The sequence below is a fragment of the Simochromis diagramma genome, unplaced genomic scaffold, assembly GCF_900408965.1.
Source record: "Simochromis diagramma unplaced genomic scaffold, fSimDia1.1 OVJJ01000602.1, whole genome shotgun sequence".
NCBI lineage: Eukaryota > Metazoa > Chordata > Actinopteri > Cichliformes > Cichlidae > Simochromis > Simochromis diagramma.
In genome coordinates, this window is record NW_024387040.1 from 2145859 (window position 1) to 2167438 (window position 21580).

A 21580-nucleotide genomic window follows, 5' to 3' on the forward strand; every position below is an offset into this window, starting at 1 on the left:
GCTAGAACAAGAATTCATACATAGAATTCAGAAGAACTTTTTGAGCTGTTTTGTACTGTGATATTGCACTCAATTTATTAAGCTAAGTTGTTTATTGTGATTTGCTACTTTAAGACTAATAAAATTACAAAGTATGTCTTATCCTTTTTTCAGCTGCGGGTACTAAGCTCTGTAGATAATGTAATCCTTTTTTTTGCCTATCATGGCTTTTACTGGTTGCCGTGACATATACGAATCGTTTACAGTTGAAAGTAAATTAAGCTGTTGTTTTTGTCTGCGGCATCGTAATTGTTTGCCAGTTATTATTTATTCTGAAGTATTTTTCTCCTGCTATTAACCCTGATTCATTGCCTCTAATATTTCTGCAAATACTCCAAAACACATTCATCTTTTTGGCGTTTTTGTAACTATAGCCAACTTTTTTCCCCCCTCTGTTTTGCCAAAATTTATGACATGAATATTGCTTTTTAATTTATTGCCAGTGGAATTCAAAATATTGCTTATGTAAACAAATGCAGAGCCAATAATTTTGAACTGGGCATATACCATCAATAACCCATGCAGTTACAAGGAAAAACTGAGCACATGGATTCTCTGCCTCTTGGCTTATTTAGATGTCGAGGAGCTGCAGAATCTACACAAATGAGTGCACACATACATGCAGACATACTTGCACTCCGACTAACCCCTGCTGATAATTAAGTCTGGGCAAAAGTTTAGACCTGTTTTGTGAAGTATGTGGCTGTTTGTGTGTAAGTGGTGATGATATCGGAGCAATCAGTGCTATTGATCAAAGAGATAGGTGGGGGGTGGCAGGTCGCTTAAGCCAACTCTCTCACACACACGCACACACACACAGAGAGAGAACTACCATCAAGCCCTGTTTCAGCCCATTCAATCACATTCGGCTCAATCCCATACACCACTGGATGAGGCTCACACAGTGATCCCCAGAGAGCAAACCGCCTGTCCTGCACTTTTATGTATGAAGGTTCTATTCAAGAACCTTTTGCCACCAATCACCACCTGCTATTACTCCACGCTGATGACTTAACTCTTTCACTGCCAAACTAAGAGCACAACTTTTTAGTTAAAGCAAGTGTGCCACTTCCAATATAACTGCCGTGAGTGTGCAATTCACTGAGAAGGATGACTGCTAAAGGCCTGGAAAAAGCTGTATTGGATGTGTGAAAAACAGTGTTTTTAATAACACACTAATGCACTTCCAAAGAATCAAATGACACAGATGACTGATTGTAATAATTAAGTAATTCTAATTAAGTAGAAGACAATGCCTAAGAGCTTATGAGTTACTGAATTACTCAAATAAAAAAAACTATCCCAACAGGGCAAAACTATTTTGTTGGACTTTAGTTGGCACAATATTACCATAAGCAGCATAGTATTTTTTTAGGTATGCACGTGTGTGCTTGTGCTGGTGTTTGAGAGACCTGTAGAAATTGTCTGCCTGTGAACATGTTTTACCGATGCAAAAGTGCAGCACCTGTGAAAGATACAGCTTTATATTTTTATAGGTTGGCTCAAAAGGAAAGATGAGCTTAAAGATGTGAGCGGTCTAGCACATGAGTATTGAGCTAAGTGCTCAATTTGTTTAATTGTAAATGGATTTACAATTAATTTATATTATTATTTTATATTATTTATATTTACATTTCATATATTTGAAATATTTATATTTACATTTTTCAGAACTTTTACACGATAATACACACATATACACACATACAGTGATGCATACAGTGCTTTATGGGTGTATTATCTAGTAATGGTGTACTCTTTTTAATCACTCATTAAAAGCTTTTTGTCTACTTAAATTGCTGCTTATGGTTATAACTGCTTATAATTAACCATTACTACTACTATTAATACAAAACTGCCTTTCGCTTAATATCTCTATTTTTGCAGTTTCTTTTGGTTTACGAATCTAAACTCCAGGAATAACAGCAATTTTTAAACAACGAAAAACAAAAGAAAAACATCTTTTTCTGCCTTTTTTTCATCATCTGCCTCCATCTAACCCTATCCCTAGCCACACCAACACCTCTTCATGTTCTCCTTCACTACACTGATGAACCTTCTTTATAGTGTTCCTCTTTTCCTCTTGCCTAGAAGCTTTATCTTTAATCATTTGTCCAGTATATCCACTGTCTCTCCTCTGCACATGTCCAAACATCTCAGCCTTGCCTCTTTAACTTTGCCTCCAAAGTGCTCAATGTGAGCTGTCCCACTGATATACTCATGTCTAATCTTGTCCATGCAGGTCACTCCCAGTGGAAATCTTTAGAGATCCATCTCTGTGACCTTCATCTTCACTTCGTGTCATTCTGTCAGTGCCAGTAACTCCAGACCATACATCATAGCAGGTCTCACTACAATCTTGTAAACCTTCCCTTTCACTCTTGCTACTATCCTTTTGTCACAAATTGTCTCAACCTGCTCCACCCTGCCGGCACCTCTCTTCTTCATGTTTCTTGTGCACTGTCTGTTGCTTTGGATGGTTGACCCCAGTATTTAGACTTGTTACACCTGCTTCCTTCTCATTCACACACATGTATGCTGTCTTACCTATGCTGACTTTCATTCATCTTCTCTCCAGGGGATACCTCCACCTCTCCGGGCTCTCTTCCACCTGCTCCTTATTCACACTACAGATCACAATGTCGTCTGTGAACATCATAGTCCATGGAGTGTCCTGCCTGACCTCATCTGTTAACCTGCCCATCACCATCACAAACAAGAAAGGGCCCAGAGCCGATCCCTGATGTAATCCCACCCCCACCTTAGACTCATCTGTCACTCCAACTGCACTCCTTACCACTGTCACGCTATCCTCATACATGTCCTGCAGCAACCTCAACATTCTTCTTATTGTATGACTTCCTCATACAGTAGCACAGTTCCTCTTTTGGCTTTCTCTAGAAACGCAAAGGCAAAGTGGGGGTCCTTGTTTATATTTCTCCATAAAAAAGAAGAAAAGACAAATTTGAAAACTAATTGTGAAATTAGAAGCAGTTACAAGATGTACTGTTATGGATATATCTTGGCTACGTTAGAAACCTGCAGAAAAACAAAGAGTAGGAGATGGATTTTATTATTCCATAGTTACAGCATCACACTTTCTTCATGTAACCCCAAAAGAAAGAAATCAAGAAATCAAAATGCAATGTGTACCGAATTATGACAAGACATTAAAAATAAATTAACACATTTCTAAAGTCAGAATTCTCCTCCATAATGTCGTTTGCCATTAGTCTCTATCAGATAGTACCAGGAGGCCCTCTCCTACATTGCCAGATTGTTTATTCATGTGGATGAGATGCTTGAAGCTGAAAGTACACTAGGTCAGTTGACAGTAATGTATGTATCCAATAAACTAGCACAGCCGCAGCCTCATCTTAAGCTGATACAGCATCAAAAGGGAACAAGTTAATAATAGTTTCTCACTGGACTGGTGAAAAATAGTCTAGTCTTTGAACAGCTCTAAAACACGGCATAAGTTTCAGCATCCCAAAACATCCTTCTTATTACCAGTTTATTTTCTGTAATGTATTATTGTGAAGTGTTCAGAAAAAAGCCCCTCAACCTGATGTGAAAGTAAAGTTAGATTACTGGAAGCATAGGATGTACTTTAATACATTAGAACAGACACTGGCTGTTAAAATTGAGGTAAGCCAGAAGGAGACACCTGTAACTATTGATGATGAAAGTAGCTAACACAATCATGCCTACTACTAACATTTACAGAGATATTGCTGTCACAGTTTAGCCTGAACAAAATAACGAAGTACATGCTGTGAAATAGATGTTTTTACTGTAAATTGAAAAGAATATTTGAAAGCAATGCGATAAAACCCAAAAGACATTCTGGGCCTTTGTGCATGGAAGCACATTATCTTGCATCTTGTCAACTAGTCATTGAGACATGAGGAACAAGGCTGGTAAATTGCAGTACAAACATTTTTTCCTAAGAGTGGCTACAGATCTTCTTGTGTGTAACAAACACAGAGAGAAACACTGTACAGGTATTTTTTTAGAATCCTTGCATTCAGTAGTTTTAACATTAACAAGCGCTGCACTTAAAAAAAAGCATCCTCTGGCTTCTCTCACCCATAAGCTGATAGAATAAACTTTCGATTTGTCCACTTAATACTGGTCATTTAAATCAGATTCCTCAATGATGGTACTACGTAAAATTTCCCGCCAGGTACAGGATAACATTCCCAGTGTAACTTAGTCAGTGTCAACATAAATAAACTAAAGCAACGATTTACACTTCTTTCTTTTAGCTGAACTAAAACAACTGCTATAGCCTTCCGTGGATGTAGAGCAATGAAATAGATTTGGTTAAAGTAAATAATGGCGACACAACTTGATTATGTTGTGACCATGTGTCTCAGCCTGTGCCATTCGCAGCCACATTGCTCAGGTATTTACAGATGAAATTGTGCTGAAGCCTTGCTAAAAAGGTGTCAGGAAATGTGATTCTGTAATACACTGCGAATGTAATGCTTCGCTCTTGCCAGAACAGCTGAGGCTCATTTTATTCCTCTCTCTGTGCTAAAGGCTGTATATAAAACTGAACCTAATGATGTTGAAACAAGCACGTGCGAGCTTATGTGAAAGTGTTAGTGTTCGAGCTCGAGTGGAGCTCATGCGCTTACCTTTGTCCAATTGTGATCGAATGTGTGTGTTCTCAGGAGGGAGGAGTTGCTAGACTGTGGCTCGTCAGGTAAATGAATGGTGATGCCTCTGTGTCTCAGTGGTGGGGACTAATTCAGTTTCAAAAGCTGCAGAGCATGCACTGATAAATCATGCACCTGGATTTATGCACCAGTGGAACACAGTCTCTCGCTCGCTCGCTCTTTTTTTCTTTCTTTTTCTCTCTCTCTCTCTCCCTGCTTACCTTTCTTTGCATGTCAGCCTAGTATTTATTTCACTGGGTGTTGCCAAGTGCCTTGGAGCCACCTCAGTCTTCACGACCAATAGGCAAGTTAATGAGTTAAATTTAGATTTGAGAAAACAAATAGAAGATGGCAATACAATAAGCAGTCGCCATCAACAGGGAATCTTTTAAGTCAATTTGTGTAAGTAAAAAATATGTTTGAAATTTTCACCAGAAGTTATATATTAACATTCAAATGAGCTCCAATTAAAATGGTTTGCTACCTAAATTATTAAGGGCTCCATGAGCTTAACGTAATGTGTAAACAAACAGAATGAGTCAGAGTGAGTCAGTGCCCCTAAAACCTCACAGTAAAGATCAAGGTTAAGGTTGATCTGGTTTAAGGTGGGGAAATAAAAAATAATCTAATAAACAAGTCACTAAATCTGTAGTAAAAGTTGTACATCTTAAATGAAATGGGTCTAATTCCCACCTCTGATTTTCACTTTTGAGGCATTGCAGTTTGACTTATTTATGTGTGAAATTTCACAGTCACATCTGAGATAGAAAAGCAACGCGAATGAAATGAAGTGCTGACTTTTTGAACTTGGATGATCTTCCGTGCTGCCAGGCTTCAATCGCCGTCCATGTTTTTGCATTTTATTAGATGCAGACATCAAGTGCCTCATGCATTTACATTTTAGGCTTTTGGCAGACAGGAGCTTACATTAGGAGGAAAACGAATAAAGCAAGAAACTAGAAAAACACCAGTAAAGCAGGTCAGTGCTGAAAACAAGGAAAAAAGAAAAACAGAGAAAGGATATTGCCAAATAGACAAATATGTAATGAAAAACAGTGCTTAGAGTATCTTCCATATATCAGGTAATGTCAAAGAGGAGGGATACCTACGAGCATACAGTAGGTTCATCTAAAGCACTCTTGCAAAGCAATACAATATAAATATAAATATAATATAAAATATATGCAGATATTCTTTTGTATACTGCACAAGCTAACATCATATTTACATTTTAAGTAAAGTTAAGTTTTTGGCAGAAAACCATCAAAGCTTGTTTATTAATTTGTTTAGAATAGAATAGAATAGTTTATGCCCCTTTTGAACAGTGACACTAAAATTAAATAAGGGTATCTTATTTAATCTAATGTAAGAAAATATGATGAAAAGAGCATTATCTAACTGGCTCCTATCTCCCTCCTAAAGTTATATTTAGCACTGACAAACTTGCAGCCTGTTAAATGTCAGCTTGTTACTGAGTAATCAGGAGATGTGTTTCACATCTCAGCAGGGGTGCCATCATAGTTTCACTTTGTATTTACTGAGATTTAGGTTTGTTTTGATTATTAAAACTGTCATGTCACAATATTTTTAAAACTTTACTCATGATGAATTTGGCGTGAACAAAGCCTGAAATGTTGAAATATTTCCTTATGAAATTTTTGAGTTGAAGCATGTTTTTTTTTTAATTGGAGGACTAGAGGAAAGAGAGTTGTTATGGGAACCAAAATATGATCCTAATTCTTTGCACTTGACATAGCTTTGACATTGCTGGCAGAACTCGATGGCTTGATGTTACATACCAAACAGATGTTTTCAGTGCACTCTACAAGGACAACAATTTCTAAACCTTTTTGATACAAATTATTATTATAATTATTGTGACCTTTGAAATTGGAAGTCATAATGCTACCGCTTATCAGAAGCATAATCGATCAGAATAGAGAGCTGAAGCCATGCTGGATGAGGATTTCCCCTCCTGAAGTCCATATGGAAGAACAGGATAAAAATGGTCATAGAGTCAACATAATGTCAACATGATCATCAACGTCCTCTCAAGAATAAAGTTGGCAAAAGGACCTCCTAAACTTAGATCAAAATGTAGAGATGAGTAACGTAAAACTCTCCAACCCATAGAAAGGGCACGCCTCAGCGGGGTAGTTGGTTCAATGTCCCTTTTGATCAAAGAAAGGCTGAACAAAGAAAAGAAGAATGCCATTTTTAAAGTGCAGAAATACATTGCACTCCATAACAAAGTAATCAAATTGAGGGCACATAATCATCTTTGATCTTTTTCTGTCCTTGTGTGTGTAAAACACACAGGCAAAATAAGTCTTTCCTTCAAAACACAAAGACTTTTTAAAAGAATATATTTCTCTAAAATAACATTAAATTTTCTTGCTTTCCGTTTTGTTATGTGTATATGCTATACAGTAGTATGTAAACATTATGCAATATTAGAAGTATGCTTTTTTCTTAAACAATTTCCAATATTATCCATGTTGCACTTAAGCTAATCTTCCTACACCATGGAGTCTCACTTGAACTAGTTACAAAAAGCCTTGAATGTCTTAATAATTCAATTCAGTTCAATTATGTTTTATTTATTTAGCACCAAATCACAACAATCACCTCAAAGCACAGCAGTCATATGAATAATGACAATATCCTTCATGTCAACTAGAAATGGTTTCAAGTAGCCTTTATTCTACTCAAACCCGCATACAACCACTGTTTTATGAAGGTGAACACCATCTTTTTCTGTGACCTAATAGGGGTCTGACTGCATTGAATTCCTGCACAAGCCCAAGTACATGATTGGGCATGACATTATGACCACCTGGCTAATATTGTGCTGGTCCCCCTTCTCCTCCAAAAACAGCCCTGACCCATCGAGGCATTTAGGTCTTCACTAGGCCCTTGAAGGTGTGTTATGGTATCTGCCACCAATATTTTAGCAACAGATTATTCAAGTCTTGTAAGCCCTGATTTTGCACCTCCAAAAATGGGACTTATTCGTTTAGCACATCCCAGAGATGGATGGCCACCTTCTTCCATTGCTCATGGTCCAATTTTAATGCGCGTTGTTGGTGCTTTCAGTGGTTGACAACTGCTAAGAGATGTCATGATTAACAGCCTAGTTGGTATATTGTCATTCAGAATTTTTAACTTCTTTTTGCTCTCTCCTTAGCACTTTACTTCGATCCATTATAAAGACTCTTTGGTACATTATAACTACTTTCATCTCCAGGGAGAGACAGTCGATAACACAACCATTTGTACGTATGTTTTTTGGGGGGGTTTTACACACTGCCCCCCAGTGGCAGTAGACAGGCCTGCAAAGACGTACATACTGTACATCAGTGCAAAACCATTGCACCATCAAACTGAGCCATTAAGGATAATTACGCTCTGTCCTTGTAGTCATGATAGCTGCGTCCTAGCAGAAAGTTGTGTCAAAATGTTCTTAAGTACCAGTTTTCTTACTGATTATTAATTTGGTGCTAACACCACTAATAACGTAACGTAATACAAAGATGAATGCGTTCTCCCATGTTTCATTGAATTCAAGCCAGCACTTCCCAAGTTACTAATGAGTCATGTCACAGATGGAGATGATCCATTGCTACCATCCAAACAGCAACTGCTGTCTGCTGTTGAAATGAATCGGGGAAAGACTCCAGAAGGTTCATTTACATCATACGAAATAAGGCACACTTATTTGATATTAATGTAAGATTATTAAAAGGTTTAGCATTCAGAGTGACGCGTGCATTCATGATTTGTGTTGATTCTTTATGCCTTACTCTTACTGACTCAAATTCCTGACACTGGTCAAAACTGCATCTCAACATAAAGAAGACAAACTTGTTTGTTGACCAGTGTTTATCCACATACATAAGCAGATACTCATTCACTCACACTGACTGTTGATGAACAGCTGCTGTCGACCACTAAATGAGTTATCACGTTCAGCATTAAAGTCCAAAATGTTTAAATTGAACTAATCAGAGGAACACTGCTGCTTGAAGTCATGGAGATTACTTTTTATGACTTCATCTTTTTTTTTTCTTTTAATCGGCCCTGATATAGAGTCTGTCTTTTAACTTTTAAGTCTTTATCTTGATTGGCTGCAGCAACTTCACAGAACTTGAGTGTCAGCCTATTTAATGTCAATTCATTCTAAATAAAGAGTTGAGTGTGGAAATTAAAATTTGCTGAGCGAGAATAACGAAGATGATGAATTCAAATAAGTCTTTTTCAGACATGCACTACTCTTCATTAATCTGATGACATCTCAACGTGTCAGCTTTATATCTGTATGAGCACCCTGGTATCTCTTCCTTAAGTCTGACCAGAATGCAGTTTATTATTTATTATGACAGCCATATACTTGTGTCTCGCTAAAGCACTCTAAAGATTGTCCTAAACACCAATAACTTGCACTGTGCACATCAAATTTTATTTTCAGACATTTGTCAATGATAGTTCTCTCCACATACATAGAGAATGTGTGATCATGTTATGTCAATTCTAAAAAGTGCTGATCTTTTGCACACATGGAAGTCATTGCAGAAGTGCTTCGGCTTACTCTGACACTGCCATAGGAGACCTACAGTTTGTAACCATGAAGATCATCAACATGAATAATATGAACAAAAGTAATGGGTTCTTTATTTTTAAACTTAGGCGTTTCCAGTCCCATTGCCACAAGTGTATACAATCAAGCACCTAGCCATGCAGTCTGCCTTTATAAACATTTGTGAAAGAATGGTTGTTCTAAAGAGCTCACTGGATCCTAGAATAACAGGATACCACTATTGCATCTTTTTTGTCTGCTAATGAAATATCTTCCCTCCAAATAAAACGTTTTAAGAGGTATTGTTTCAAAGTAGAAGGAAGCACACCACTCCAGCTGCAAAGTGGTAGAGTTGCAGAGCCCAGTCACCTAGTTGAGTGTTGAGACGCATAGTAGTACGTTAAATTTGCCAGCGCTCTGTTGACTCAGACTTGCAAACCTTCTGAGACATTAACATCAGCACAAAAGCTGTGTGCCAAGAGCTTCAAGACATGGGCTGTAGATTTAATGTGTAAATGGCCCAGTGCTTTTGTCCATACTGGTATAAAACAACCTATATTTGTGACTGTGTAGCATATCAGTGACACTGGTATTATTACATATGGAAGGTCTGAAAAGCATGGAACTATGGAGAAAGGGTAGATCCCAGTGAGTCATTAAAGTTTCTTTACAACTTAAGTGGCTGTAATGAAATTTTAATTGGTCTGTCAACAGTTTCAAAATGGTACTTGTGTGGACAGTGTATAAAAAATAGCACTGAGGTAAAATTCCTCTTTCGTACTGTATGAACTGTCTTAATGTTGTATGATTAATGAGGACTGTAGAAACCATTTTATATCAACAGTGCACTGATGGTTTTCACTTTTTTCTTGATACTGATACTGACATGATACTGTAAAACTATTGCATGTGACTTACATCAGGTCCAAACACATGTACACACACGTGTTTTCTCCTGCATGTGTGTAAATTTAAGGGAAGACATGATGAAGGTTTCTTGCTAAAATTTCCTTCATAAGTACTTTATATTTTTTTCACTCTTTCTATTACTATACAGTAATTAATGAGCCCAAAAGGCAGTGTGTGGAAAAAAGTATTGGTATGAAATGTACTAGAAGTGTTTTTCATTTTTCCTTAATAATGTATGCAAAGCAAAGAAAAGATTCAATTTTCCTTTGTCACCAATTCTTTGGGTGCCCATTTTAGCAGGTAAAGCCATTTAATTGGCGACTGAACTAACTATCTGGCACATACGGATACAAAATGAGATCATTCTGAACTGTTCCAATAAAAGACTATAAAGAGTCTCTGAAGCAGCTTATCGTGCCTTTGATGTACAGAAATCAACAGAAGTGCACATAACAATGGAAGGACATACATTCGTTATAATCAAACTTTCAGATTTGCAGTTCAATTCACTCTTCAAACTTGTAAAGCAAGAAATGTGTTCCCAAAAACAGACATGTCAGAAAGTCTATATAAACAAAACTGAAGCACAAACATATACAAGGATGTACAACTAAGAAAAATATTATTACATTTCTAAGCATAAATCACCACTGAAGAGAAAGAACTAAGAAAACAAAACATGAACAAAAATATGATTGAAATACAACAACAAAAAACAATACAAAAAATACAAAACCATTACAGGAAATAGCACAGATCAAGTTCCTCATTCAGCTCATTGAGCCCATCTGGAGCTGCAGACTCAGATCAAAAATCCATTTAGCTTCTGCCTGCAGCAGAAGTTGGTTGTGGTCCTCACCCCTAGTGGGATACTTGATTGACTGTGTAGCCCAGAATTTTAATTCTGTCAACAAGTGTCACGAAACAGTAAGAAGAGATTTCCTATTGAGGCTTTGTGTGTGTGTGTGTGTAGCACGGTATACTCTCAAGATGTTAGGCACATGCTGTAGTATGTAACATCCAGCCCACTTTAAAACATTTTAAAGATTCATGACTTCAATTAAGCATTACTAGAATTTGTCCTATTTTCCTGGCACAGACACAGCCACCCACAGGGCTTCACAGAAACACAAATTTCTCTATGGTCCTTCTGTTTTGTCTCGTACACTTGTCAATAAAAACAAAAGACCAGACCAGGCCGGACTGATTTCCCCTGCCTGTTTGGAAGGAACATACAAATAGATCCACACACACACACACACACACACACACACACACACACACACACACACACACACACACACACACACACACAATAGCCCTGACTCTGGGCTGGTCTAACAAAGAGTCCAGCAGCAACAAGCAAATGCCAGAAAATAGCTTTCACTTGTTGTTTCTCAGTATCTAGAGATCTGTTCTCTGGAAGGGCCTCTCTCTGGCTGTCAAAACGCAGACACGCAGCACAAACAGAAATATGCTCGCACATATACAGACTGATTTTCAGTGAAACAAAAAAGAGAGAGAAGAGACAGAAAGGACAGATGCTCATTCAGGAAATGAAAACATGCAGCCAGGGAAAATAAGTAAGCGGGTGAGGAGCAGCAATGAGGGAGAGCTTTTGAGCAGTTAGATAATGGGCGTGTGGAGAATTTTGCCAGGGTCTGTTTATGAGAACGAGCATGCCGACGTGGATGTCTATCTCGTATACAAGCGAAGTGTGTTTGTGTATGTCAGACAGAGCAGACCACAGGGGTATTTTTTTGACCAGCTGAAGGAAAGTGATTGGCTTGTTCTTTCTTGAATGACAGCCCCTGTGCTCCAAATGGTCAGCACGGAGACTGGCTGGTTCTCAGCTTCCCTCATTATTTTCTTTTCCAAGTCAAGATTTCTTTCATTGCTTTTCTCCCACTGATCTCGTGGACTGCTGAAATCATGCGTGTGTCCTTTACTAACTTACACTGTTTTAAACATTCCAAAATATTATGCACATCCTCACAGAACTACATAAAATAGCAGTAAATATTTTTCTCAAGTATCAAGTAAACCAACTAATCTAACATTAACTGTACATATCACTGACATACATAGTAGGCAGAATCATGCAGAAGTATGTGCAACTCTGCACGCATGCACATAGCAGCTAGTGAGTAAACTCTGAAATTTGCTTCAGGCACTTTGTGGCCTTTGTTGCCGTAAATTACCTCAGTTCTTGATTAAACAAAACGTCAAAGTGTCTAAGCTCTAAAGTTGCTTATAAAACACGCACACGTGCACACACCTCAACATAAACTGTCACACAGGCACGCTGTATGCAGTCACACACATATATTTCCAATTACTCATTGGTTTGCCGCTTAATGATTTGACTTTGGAGTAGAGGGAATTAAATGGTTCACTAGGCAGACTTTTGCAAGGTGTTCAGCATCCACAGCTTTTTCCTCATCTTCATCCTCCTCTTCTCTTCCCTATCCTGCCTTCTGCCCCCCGCTCTGCATAGTAATGCCTTTGAATTGAGCTGTTCATTCAGCCAAGCACAGATAAGTGTAGAAAGCGGGATGAACACAATAGGGAAATAGAGGGTAAAAAAAAAAGAGGATGGGGGGATTGAGCTTTTGGGTGAAGAAAAAAATGGTTTTGTTCTCTCTCTTTTTCTTTTTTCTTTTTCTTTCTCTGGTATACCTTGACAAGGGCAAGGAGAGGAAGATGACAGCTGGACAAAAAGGAATTGAAGTCATCTGCATGCAGCCAGAAAAATTGTCAAAAGATTTTTTTCCTCTTTCGTTATTTTATACCCAACGATGAGGCGATCTTAACAGTGACATCAGGTTTTAACATTTCATAATTGCTTAAATGGCAAGGTGGTGCATTGGCAGTCTGTAACTATATGTGTGCATGGATGCTTGTGTGTATTTATGCAGATTGTAGATATAACTGTCATTGTGCTTCATATCAGAAGCCAACACTACAGGCAGTTTGGAAACAGAATACTGAAGGACAAACATGCAATAGAGAGCACAGGAGAAGAAAGCTTGAGAAGATTTAACAGCAAAAGAAAAAGATAAGGGTTAGAGGGGAAGAAGCTATTGTAGAATTGCACAAACAGCTCCAAAGAGTAGCGCTAGCCCAGGTGAATAAAGGAATATCTCAGTTATGGAGACATTTCAGACTTCCAGTGTTTTGATGATGCGGCATGCAACTATGAATTGAGCTCAGCGCACATTGTTTGAAGTCATAACAGGCTCCCCGAGTGCTCAAAGTTACCAGTGCTGTGCTGATTCAAAAACCTCTCTGGTATTAACATCAGCACAAAAACTATGTGACAGGAGCTTCGTGTCATGGGTTTTCATGACCTAGCTGCTACTGTCCATGTAATCTGTAGGTACTTTTTTTTCTATAGTGTGGAAGCTACTTTAAAAAGTACCGATATAAGCAGCAATTACACCTGGCAACTTCCACTTAATTGCTATGATTTAAAAGAAGAGACAAAATGCTGTTTCCAGTCAACTTGCTTTAAAAAGCAAATTTAATGTAACTTTAAGGTTTGCATTGCTGAATCATCAGTTACCAGTCGTTGCACAAGTTAAACAGTATTGTCTTTCACATGATCAGAGTGGCTGCTTGATCTGTTGCCTAGCCACTGATGGATGTGTCCAAACTTCCTGCAGAACCACGACAAATGCATTTGTGAGATTTTATGTCTTTGGGTGTAAAAGCCATAACTCTAGCTATGTCATGGTCAGGAGCATAACTATTAATGTGCTTGCTGTTTTTATTTATTTATTTATTTACTTACTTATTTATTGGTGACATACATATAATACTACGCTGCAACCTTCTCTTTCAAAAGGCATACTTTATTTATTCCATAAAGCTTTATGGAATAAATAAAGATTAAATATGAAACTGAGAGGAATTCATTGATAATAGAAGTACTGTCCACTCCTTCACTACAGTGGAAGTTCAGTAGCTCTGAGCTAAGTGTGAACTCTTGACCATTTCCTCCTTTTGCAGATAGCATATCTTCAGGGGTACATTCTTGGGTCACTGAAGAGTCAACTTAAAGCAGGCTGTCTGTGCAAGTTATTTTTTTCATGCTCTGCCCTGCCCACTCCATGTCTTATCTGAAATAACACATGGCTGTCTAGTGTCTTGCTCTCGTCTAGTTACCTGCTAGGCTATTAATGAGGCTTCTCCCCAGTGGTGTGTGCAAACTGTTCTGTGCATGTGTGTGTCGAAAGTAATGCATGGGGGAACGGGGTTGTGTTGTGTGTTTATTTCAGAGAGCAGAGGAGAATGCACAGAAGTGAAAATAGTTCAGGGACTGTGGTGAGGTGGATTAGTGGGCGGTTAGAGGTGCTCCCCGTCATGTATCAGGTCAAGTGAAGGAAGAGAAACTAAGTAGGAGGAAAGAAAACAAGAATGATGTTGTGAGAAGAGGAGATCATTTTAACGAGTGCCTCTTTTACTCATCCAGTGGGATTCTATAGTATTTGGTGAAGTGAATGCCATCCTTGTCTCATTTCTCTTTTCCATATAAATACAATTTTTTTTTTTTTAGTGGGTGGTAAAGACTCCAGTCAGTCACATTTAAGTCAAAACAGCAAGGGGGGAATGCACTGTCAGGAGAAGTACTTCAGTAGCCTGTCATTGAAATTTGACATCAAATAATTATGCTTACAGCAAAACATTGGAGAGCAGCTCATGCTGTCAAGCCATGATGTGTACAAAACAACCAGCACATGTTCAGACATGGAACTGCAGCCACACTGGGGCTGTGCAAAGACATTTAAAATTGCAGATAAATACGACATTTTAATTAGGCATCACTGCAATCCTAGAAGTGTTAATTAGGCATTATTTGCTTTTCAAGATGCCTTTTTTTTTTTTTCAAAAGATGAGTTTTTAGACAGTATACCAGCTGTGTGGAACAAAGGGCTAATATAGCAAAGAACTGTAAACCTCATCAGTTACAAGCCTCTATTACTTGTTGGGACACATAAATCAGTCTAGATATGAATTGATGTGAGCAGGGAGTTTCTTAATGCATACGAAGCTTAATACAATATGCAATTTACTCCTAACATTCCCTACGGTTAGACTGTCCTATGGTGGGCATATTAGATATGTATACTCATAATTATTTTGTATGTTTTGTGAGTGAGCACCTTCAGGGTAGGATGTGGTGAGTGGAACAAATACTCTTGTTCTGAAGTCCTGAAGCTGCTTGTTTGTCTTCAGGCTTGTGGCTTTGATGTATTTAATTTGTGTGTGTGTGTGTTTCTCTCTATGTCTGTGTGTATATGAATGATTATGTTCATAGGCTTTCTCTGGGAACTCCAACTCAGAGAGTGCAGTTCGCCATGAGCTCCAGCAGGGAATCGTGGCTCGCTTCCTTAGGCTCATCCCGTTAGACTGGAGCGAGGAGGGACGGATTGGTCTGCGAATAGAAGTTTACGGATGCTCCTACTGTGAGTGGAGATAAACACACACACACACAGGCACACACAAAGACACACACAAACAGGTTTGGAGAACACCTGCAATGTCTCTTTTATATTTCTCTTACACACATGGCTAATCTAACACCTGTAACACCTTGAATCTTCACACATTATTAGACAGAACAATAATCAAAGGTGGAGGCATCCATTTGCATATTAATTGCTTTACAGTCATTTGGTTGGTCTGGAATCACAACACTCAGATACAACAGCCGTTTAAAGAAACCAGATAGATTCCACTCCTAAGTAAATATACTCCTAGTAGCCTCACAGGCTTTAAACATGTGCAGCCTAGCACTTAGCATTTCAAATTGCTGATCCATGTGGAGAACCTAATGATGGTTTGTCAGCTCCAATCAAGGCACAATGGAGCTATTTCTGCATGTGAATTAAACACAATCCCAGCATGAAAGCCTGCCACGATACATACATGCACAAATAAAATCAATTTGCAGAAATATGCAGAGCACGGCTGCAAACTCGCAAACATGTACAGATACACAAACACTCATACACTGTCTCTCGCTTTCTAACAAATGCATCATCCAGGGAACTGGCTCTCTTGCAGCCTCTTTGCCCTCATCCTATTAAAGGCTGCCAAATTGATTCTGATAACAATTTTCAATTAAGGCTCTGCATAAATTACTGTTATAAGTGACACACATACATCTTTCATTCGGGAGATGTGATTGCACTATGCGTGGATATGTTTGTGAGGGAGGGGGTGTGCGCGTGTGCGTTTGTGTGCGCGAATGCAAGGGCATGCGTTGTATTCCAGTCAGTCCTCGGTTCATTGATTATATTTTCCTTGTTTCATTTCCTTCCCATGTCAAAAGAAAAGCATGACAGTAATGATAAGGACCACGAAATGTGCTGCACATACACTTACCACATACAGATGCACACATGCGTGCATAGGCACTCCTAGCATGAGCAACACAGCCATTCAGTTCATTTCAAGCTTATACACATTACTTCTCCCCACACATTTATAATCACACTTAGCTCATTTTGTTGGCATTGTCATTTGACTTTTCTCACACATCAATGGTGTCAGTGATCCTAACATGGAATTGCTGGGGCTTTGTTTTTACCTAAGACAATAAGAGATAATGTATTTTGAACAGATCTGGTGAAAGAGCTAGCTTTAAAACATAATAGAATTGGAACAATATCTGGATGCAGTTTTCCAAATTTGGAAAAAGTCATAGTATTCCAGTAACACTCAGCAAGATATATTTCTCAAATTTAGCAAAAGAAATGTAGGAACAATCAATAACTTACATAACATTGGGCATGCTGTCAAGCACCAGTGGTTCTGGAGTATTTGAGCAGGATGTGAAACATACCTTATGCAGCCTATACCTGCAAGCACTTTGAGAAAGAGGTTACCACTTTACTTTAGACAGCAGAAAAAGTTAAATTGGGCTTGATCCAAACTCACTGTTTCACATTGGCATTGGCAGTTCTCTGTGTGAGGGGCAGAGGCGAATGGTCAGACTGCTTTGAGCTGATAGGAAGGCAGCAGTATCTCAAATAACCACTCATTACAGACGAGGTATGCAGAATAGCACCCCCCAACATGTTGAACCATGAAGCAGACGGCTACAGCATCAGAGGCCTATACAAAGAGCTACGAATAGGAGCTAAGAATAGGAAACTGATATTACCATTTGCACAGACTTATCAAAACTGGACAACAGGAGACCAACAGGTGGACCATTCAGATAGCAGGGCCAGAATTTAATATAAATAACATGAAAACATGGATCCATCCTGCTTTCTTTCAAGGCTCAGGCTGTTGTTGTTGGCACACTTTAGGGCTCTCGGTGCCAACTGAGTATCATACTTGAGTATCACTGCTGACCATGTCCATCCTTTATGACTACAGTGCACCCATCTTCTGATGGTTGCTTCCAAAGCATATCTCAAAACTCAAATCATCTCAAACTGGTTTCTTAAACATGACAATGAGTGCCTCCAATCTCTCTACCCTTGAAATTTTGAAGTTAAAGGCAGAGACCAGGTGTGAGATCCCTTGCAGTTAGTTGCTGTCTTTCAGCTTTGCTTAATTGAGAATGCAATAAAATAAAAACAGGAATAAAGCACCAACGAGACAGTCTGGAGTCATTTTTTGACTGAACAACCAACTTTCAACCTTGAGCAGCATACTTTTAAGGCTGGAAGCAAGTAACAAAATAATACATAGCGTATTAGCTTTTTTAAAAGGTAGTGCACATGTTTCTCTCTGAAAACAGCATGGCAGCTCAAATACACAAGGGGAGGCTTAAAAATATGTTTATATATTTATGGAATAAGGGTGAACTCTTCTATTAGAAGTTGGACGTGAGGAGAGTTCTTATAACATTTCCTTCTCTCATGTCAAATAAATAAACACTTATAGCGCCAACTACTACGCACATAGTTGGCATAAATTAAGACACGTTTTTCTGTGTTAAATTTGGTGCAATTTGCAGTAAATTGCCTGGCTGAACCTGATTGACTCAGGTTTGTGTGTTTGCATCATTGTTTGGTGAAGCAGAGAATTTGCGCACATCAACACAATCTCTATGCATTTGTAAATAAGATGGAAATTAATTTCAAACCTTTGCCAATCTGTTTGAGAGTTAAGGCACTCAATCCAGCCGAGTTGGGCCAAGGAAGGTTGCCTCCCACCAGATGCCTTCAGACCAAAAGTGGTCACCCAAAGACGGGTGCTGCATGGTAAACCTCTGAGGACCAGTTGTTCACAGCAACTACTTGCAATTGATCCCACACAGGGAAAAAAAATCAATGGGGTCACTTCCAAACCACCAGTTTTTCTTGGTCACATATAGACTTTACAGTCTTATTTTTATTTCTAATCTGATTGAGGTTTTCACTAAATAGCACTAAAATAAAAAAGAAGACGAGGAAGGAAAACAAAAAATAAAAAAACGAAACAAAAAAAAAAGAAACCTACTTGCTTGTCTCAAGGCCCAACTAAGCTCAGAGAGTTTGTGTTTCTGACAGATATGAATGTTGTCCACCACTCAGTGACATCTGTTTTGAGATGTATAATAAATGCAAAATAAGGAAGACACATGCTTAAAACTCAAGTATCAGCAGAAACACAGAAAGAGGGAAACACAACTACAACTACACATACACACACACTCCCTCTGGTCAGGTGCATCATCTTTCAGAGTTGTCTGTCATCTTTGTTTTGAAGCCTGCAGTGGTTCCTCATGATTATGCTGTCACTGCTTCTTTCTTCAGCATTCAGTCAGAAAATGAGAACTCATACATTTGTCTGTTCATCTAGCCATCCTTCACTCCCTGACTCTGCAGTTCCCCTAGAATCAGCTTCTTGTAAATGTTTTTCCCGCTTCCCAGCTGGAAGATGAAAGACGGGAGAAGTACAGTGTTGGGCAATGGCAGAGAAAAGAGGATGAAAACAGAAAGCACAAAAGAGAAGTAGTGGGAGGAAAAGGAGGCAGATAAATATAGATGTTATGTTTCCAGCATAATCACCAAATATGTTGGTTGTAGATGATAATTCTGGGTTCTGAAAATGTATGATAATTAAATGCAATGCCATATTATGACTCATCTAGGACTATGCAATAAAAGGCAGTATCTGTATGCATGTGTGTGGATGTGGTTGTGCCAGAGGTGCAAGCTGTAAAGGAGTCATGATTCACCGTGCTGTGGAATTTACATGCTCATTTCCATTTTGATTAACATAGGATCAACAGCAAATCAATTACTTCATAGATGAGTCGGTAAATAGTAGAAGCAATATGTGAGAGAAAGGGGAATCAGACAGAAACAGAGAGTACAAATTTAATTTTCCATACAAATGCAATCTCTTTCACAGCTGACTTCAACCCGTGGCTTTTTTTTTTTATGCCAAAGACCAAATCTGTTGTCAGTATGATGTATCGCCATCATAATCTGTCAAAGCTAAGAAATGTACTTATGGAGATTTTCTTCTGAATAGTATCTAATTCTAGAGTAAGTATCAGCTTAAACAGCATCATTCTGGCTCAATATTACATTAGAGTAAGCATGGGAACTGCATGTATGGTGTTGCAAATAAAACTTGCTTTCATGACAGATAAACAGTCTGAAACAATTATCTTTATTTGACCAAAGCAGAAAGTTACATCTCAAGTATTGTTTTCAAACCAACACAGATATGTGATTTAAAATGTGAATTAGTTTTCAGTGTTATGAAAGGGAAGTCAGTTTGTGTTTACCAGGAGAGAAAATTTCACATAGTCCAGAGTGCCACTAGAAACCATTGTCTCTGGCTCCTCCCAGCAACACCTGAAACAAGTTTCTACTAACTTGAATGGATACATTAGATCAAGAAACATTTTATACTATCAAGGTGAGGCTTGTGGTTCCTAGTTTGATTTATAGTTACTCTGATTCATCACAATAGCTTCACCTTTAAAACGATATTTTAATCTGTTAGAATGGGTTAAATGTTTTGCAAAAACAATAAATAGGATAAAAAAAATAGTACTTTACGTAAGATTAAATTAAAATCTCTCTCCGCCCACAAACTCCACCTACACAGTCAGGAGTTGAGCAACCAGACTTGGCACATAGGTACATCTTAGATCCCTTTAAGGTTCTTATCTATAGAACCATATGTTATGACATCATCATTTTGCCTAGCAGCCACCTACCAATGAGTGATAATAACCCATATTTAACATCTATGCACTCATAATACCCATCATATAATTTGAATTTCACAACATTAATGGTTAATTTATATCCGCAAAACTCATGCATTGTGTATTATAATGTGATCATGTTCCCTGGCAACCATTTAACAATGGGCAAGGATGCACCTTTGCACCTGTAAAACCTTAGAAAAGCATTGTATCATTTTAGTTTTGCAAGATTTTGTAGCACAGAGAACATGAATTATGCATATCTATTATTTCATCAAAATGTTGTAAAGCAACCACCTACCAGCAGCTAAAATGACTAATTTACACTGTTTACTCACCTGTATAATTTTAATTTCATGACAGTAACATCGCATTTATATCCACAAAACTTTAATTATGCATGCTATATTATGATGATTGTGATTATGTCATGTTAACTAACAACAACCTGACCATTAAAATCAAAAACCAAACATTACTGTAGCAGGATATTTACAAGTTAATTAAATATATGCGTTCAGGCCACTGACAATTAGTTTTAGAGAACTGAAGCTAGTATTTAAGCAGTTGAAAAATGCATTATGTAGTTATAGTTTAACATTTCAATGTCAAACTTCATTTTGTAGTTTAAAATGTCAGAGACTTTTTTGGCATTAGCATAATTATAAGCAACCATAAAACATTTGTATTTGCATTTTTTGTGTGTGCGCGCATGCATGCGTCCATATATGGTGACATATAAAACTGTTGGACACTGAAATACCACCAATGCCTGTACCATAAATGTGACAGAACAAAAATCAAAGTGAAATGACTGAAGAAAGATTGGAAACTAAAGACAGAACCAAAATAAATAACAAGTGGAGCAGAGTGGAGAGTAATGGAGAAAGATGAAATTGGAAAGAGTGGGATGAGGGTGAAGCAGCAAAAAATACTGAAAGCGAGACAGCATTTGAGAAGTTGGAACAAAGGGAACAGATGTAAGTTCCCTCTACCTCCCCTCAACTATTTATCAGGAAAGGCATCCTCAGTATATTTGTGTATTTCTGTGTTTTATATAAGTGAAAACCCAAGAAATCATATACGATTGAGGGGCAGTGTGACTGTGCATCATTATCCCTGTATATCTTTCCCTAGCTATGTTATCCCATCATTTCCTGTGCTCTCTTCTCTAAATTCTCCAACCAATCTTGCCACATATGTGTTCTCCACTAACCACTC

General features: G+C 38.1%; 1 protein-coding gene across 2 annotated transcripts in view; it reads left to right on the top strand.

Moving 5' to 3' along the window:
* The window catches only part of cntnap2a (contactin associated protein 2a), a 371460-nt gene that overhangs the window by 167277 nt on the left and 182603 nt on the right, over positions 1 to 21580 (top strand). For both annotated transcript variants that reach the window (XM_040044091.1, XM_040044092.1), the window contains exon 4: positions 15509 to 15656. In XM_040044091.1, the coding sequence (XP_039900025.1) occupies positions 15509 to 15656 (148 nt within the window). The remainder of the gene's footprint in view (positions 1 to 15508; positions 15657 to 21580) is intronic.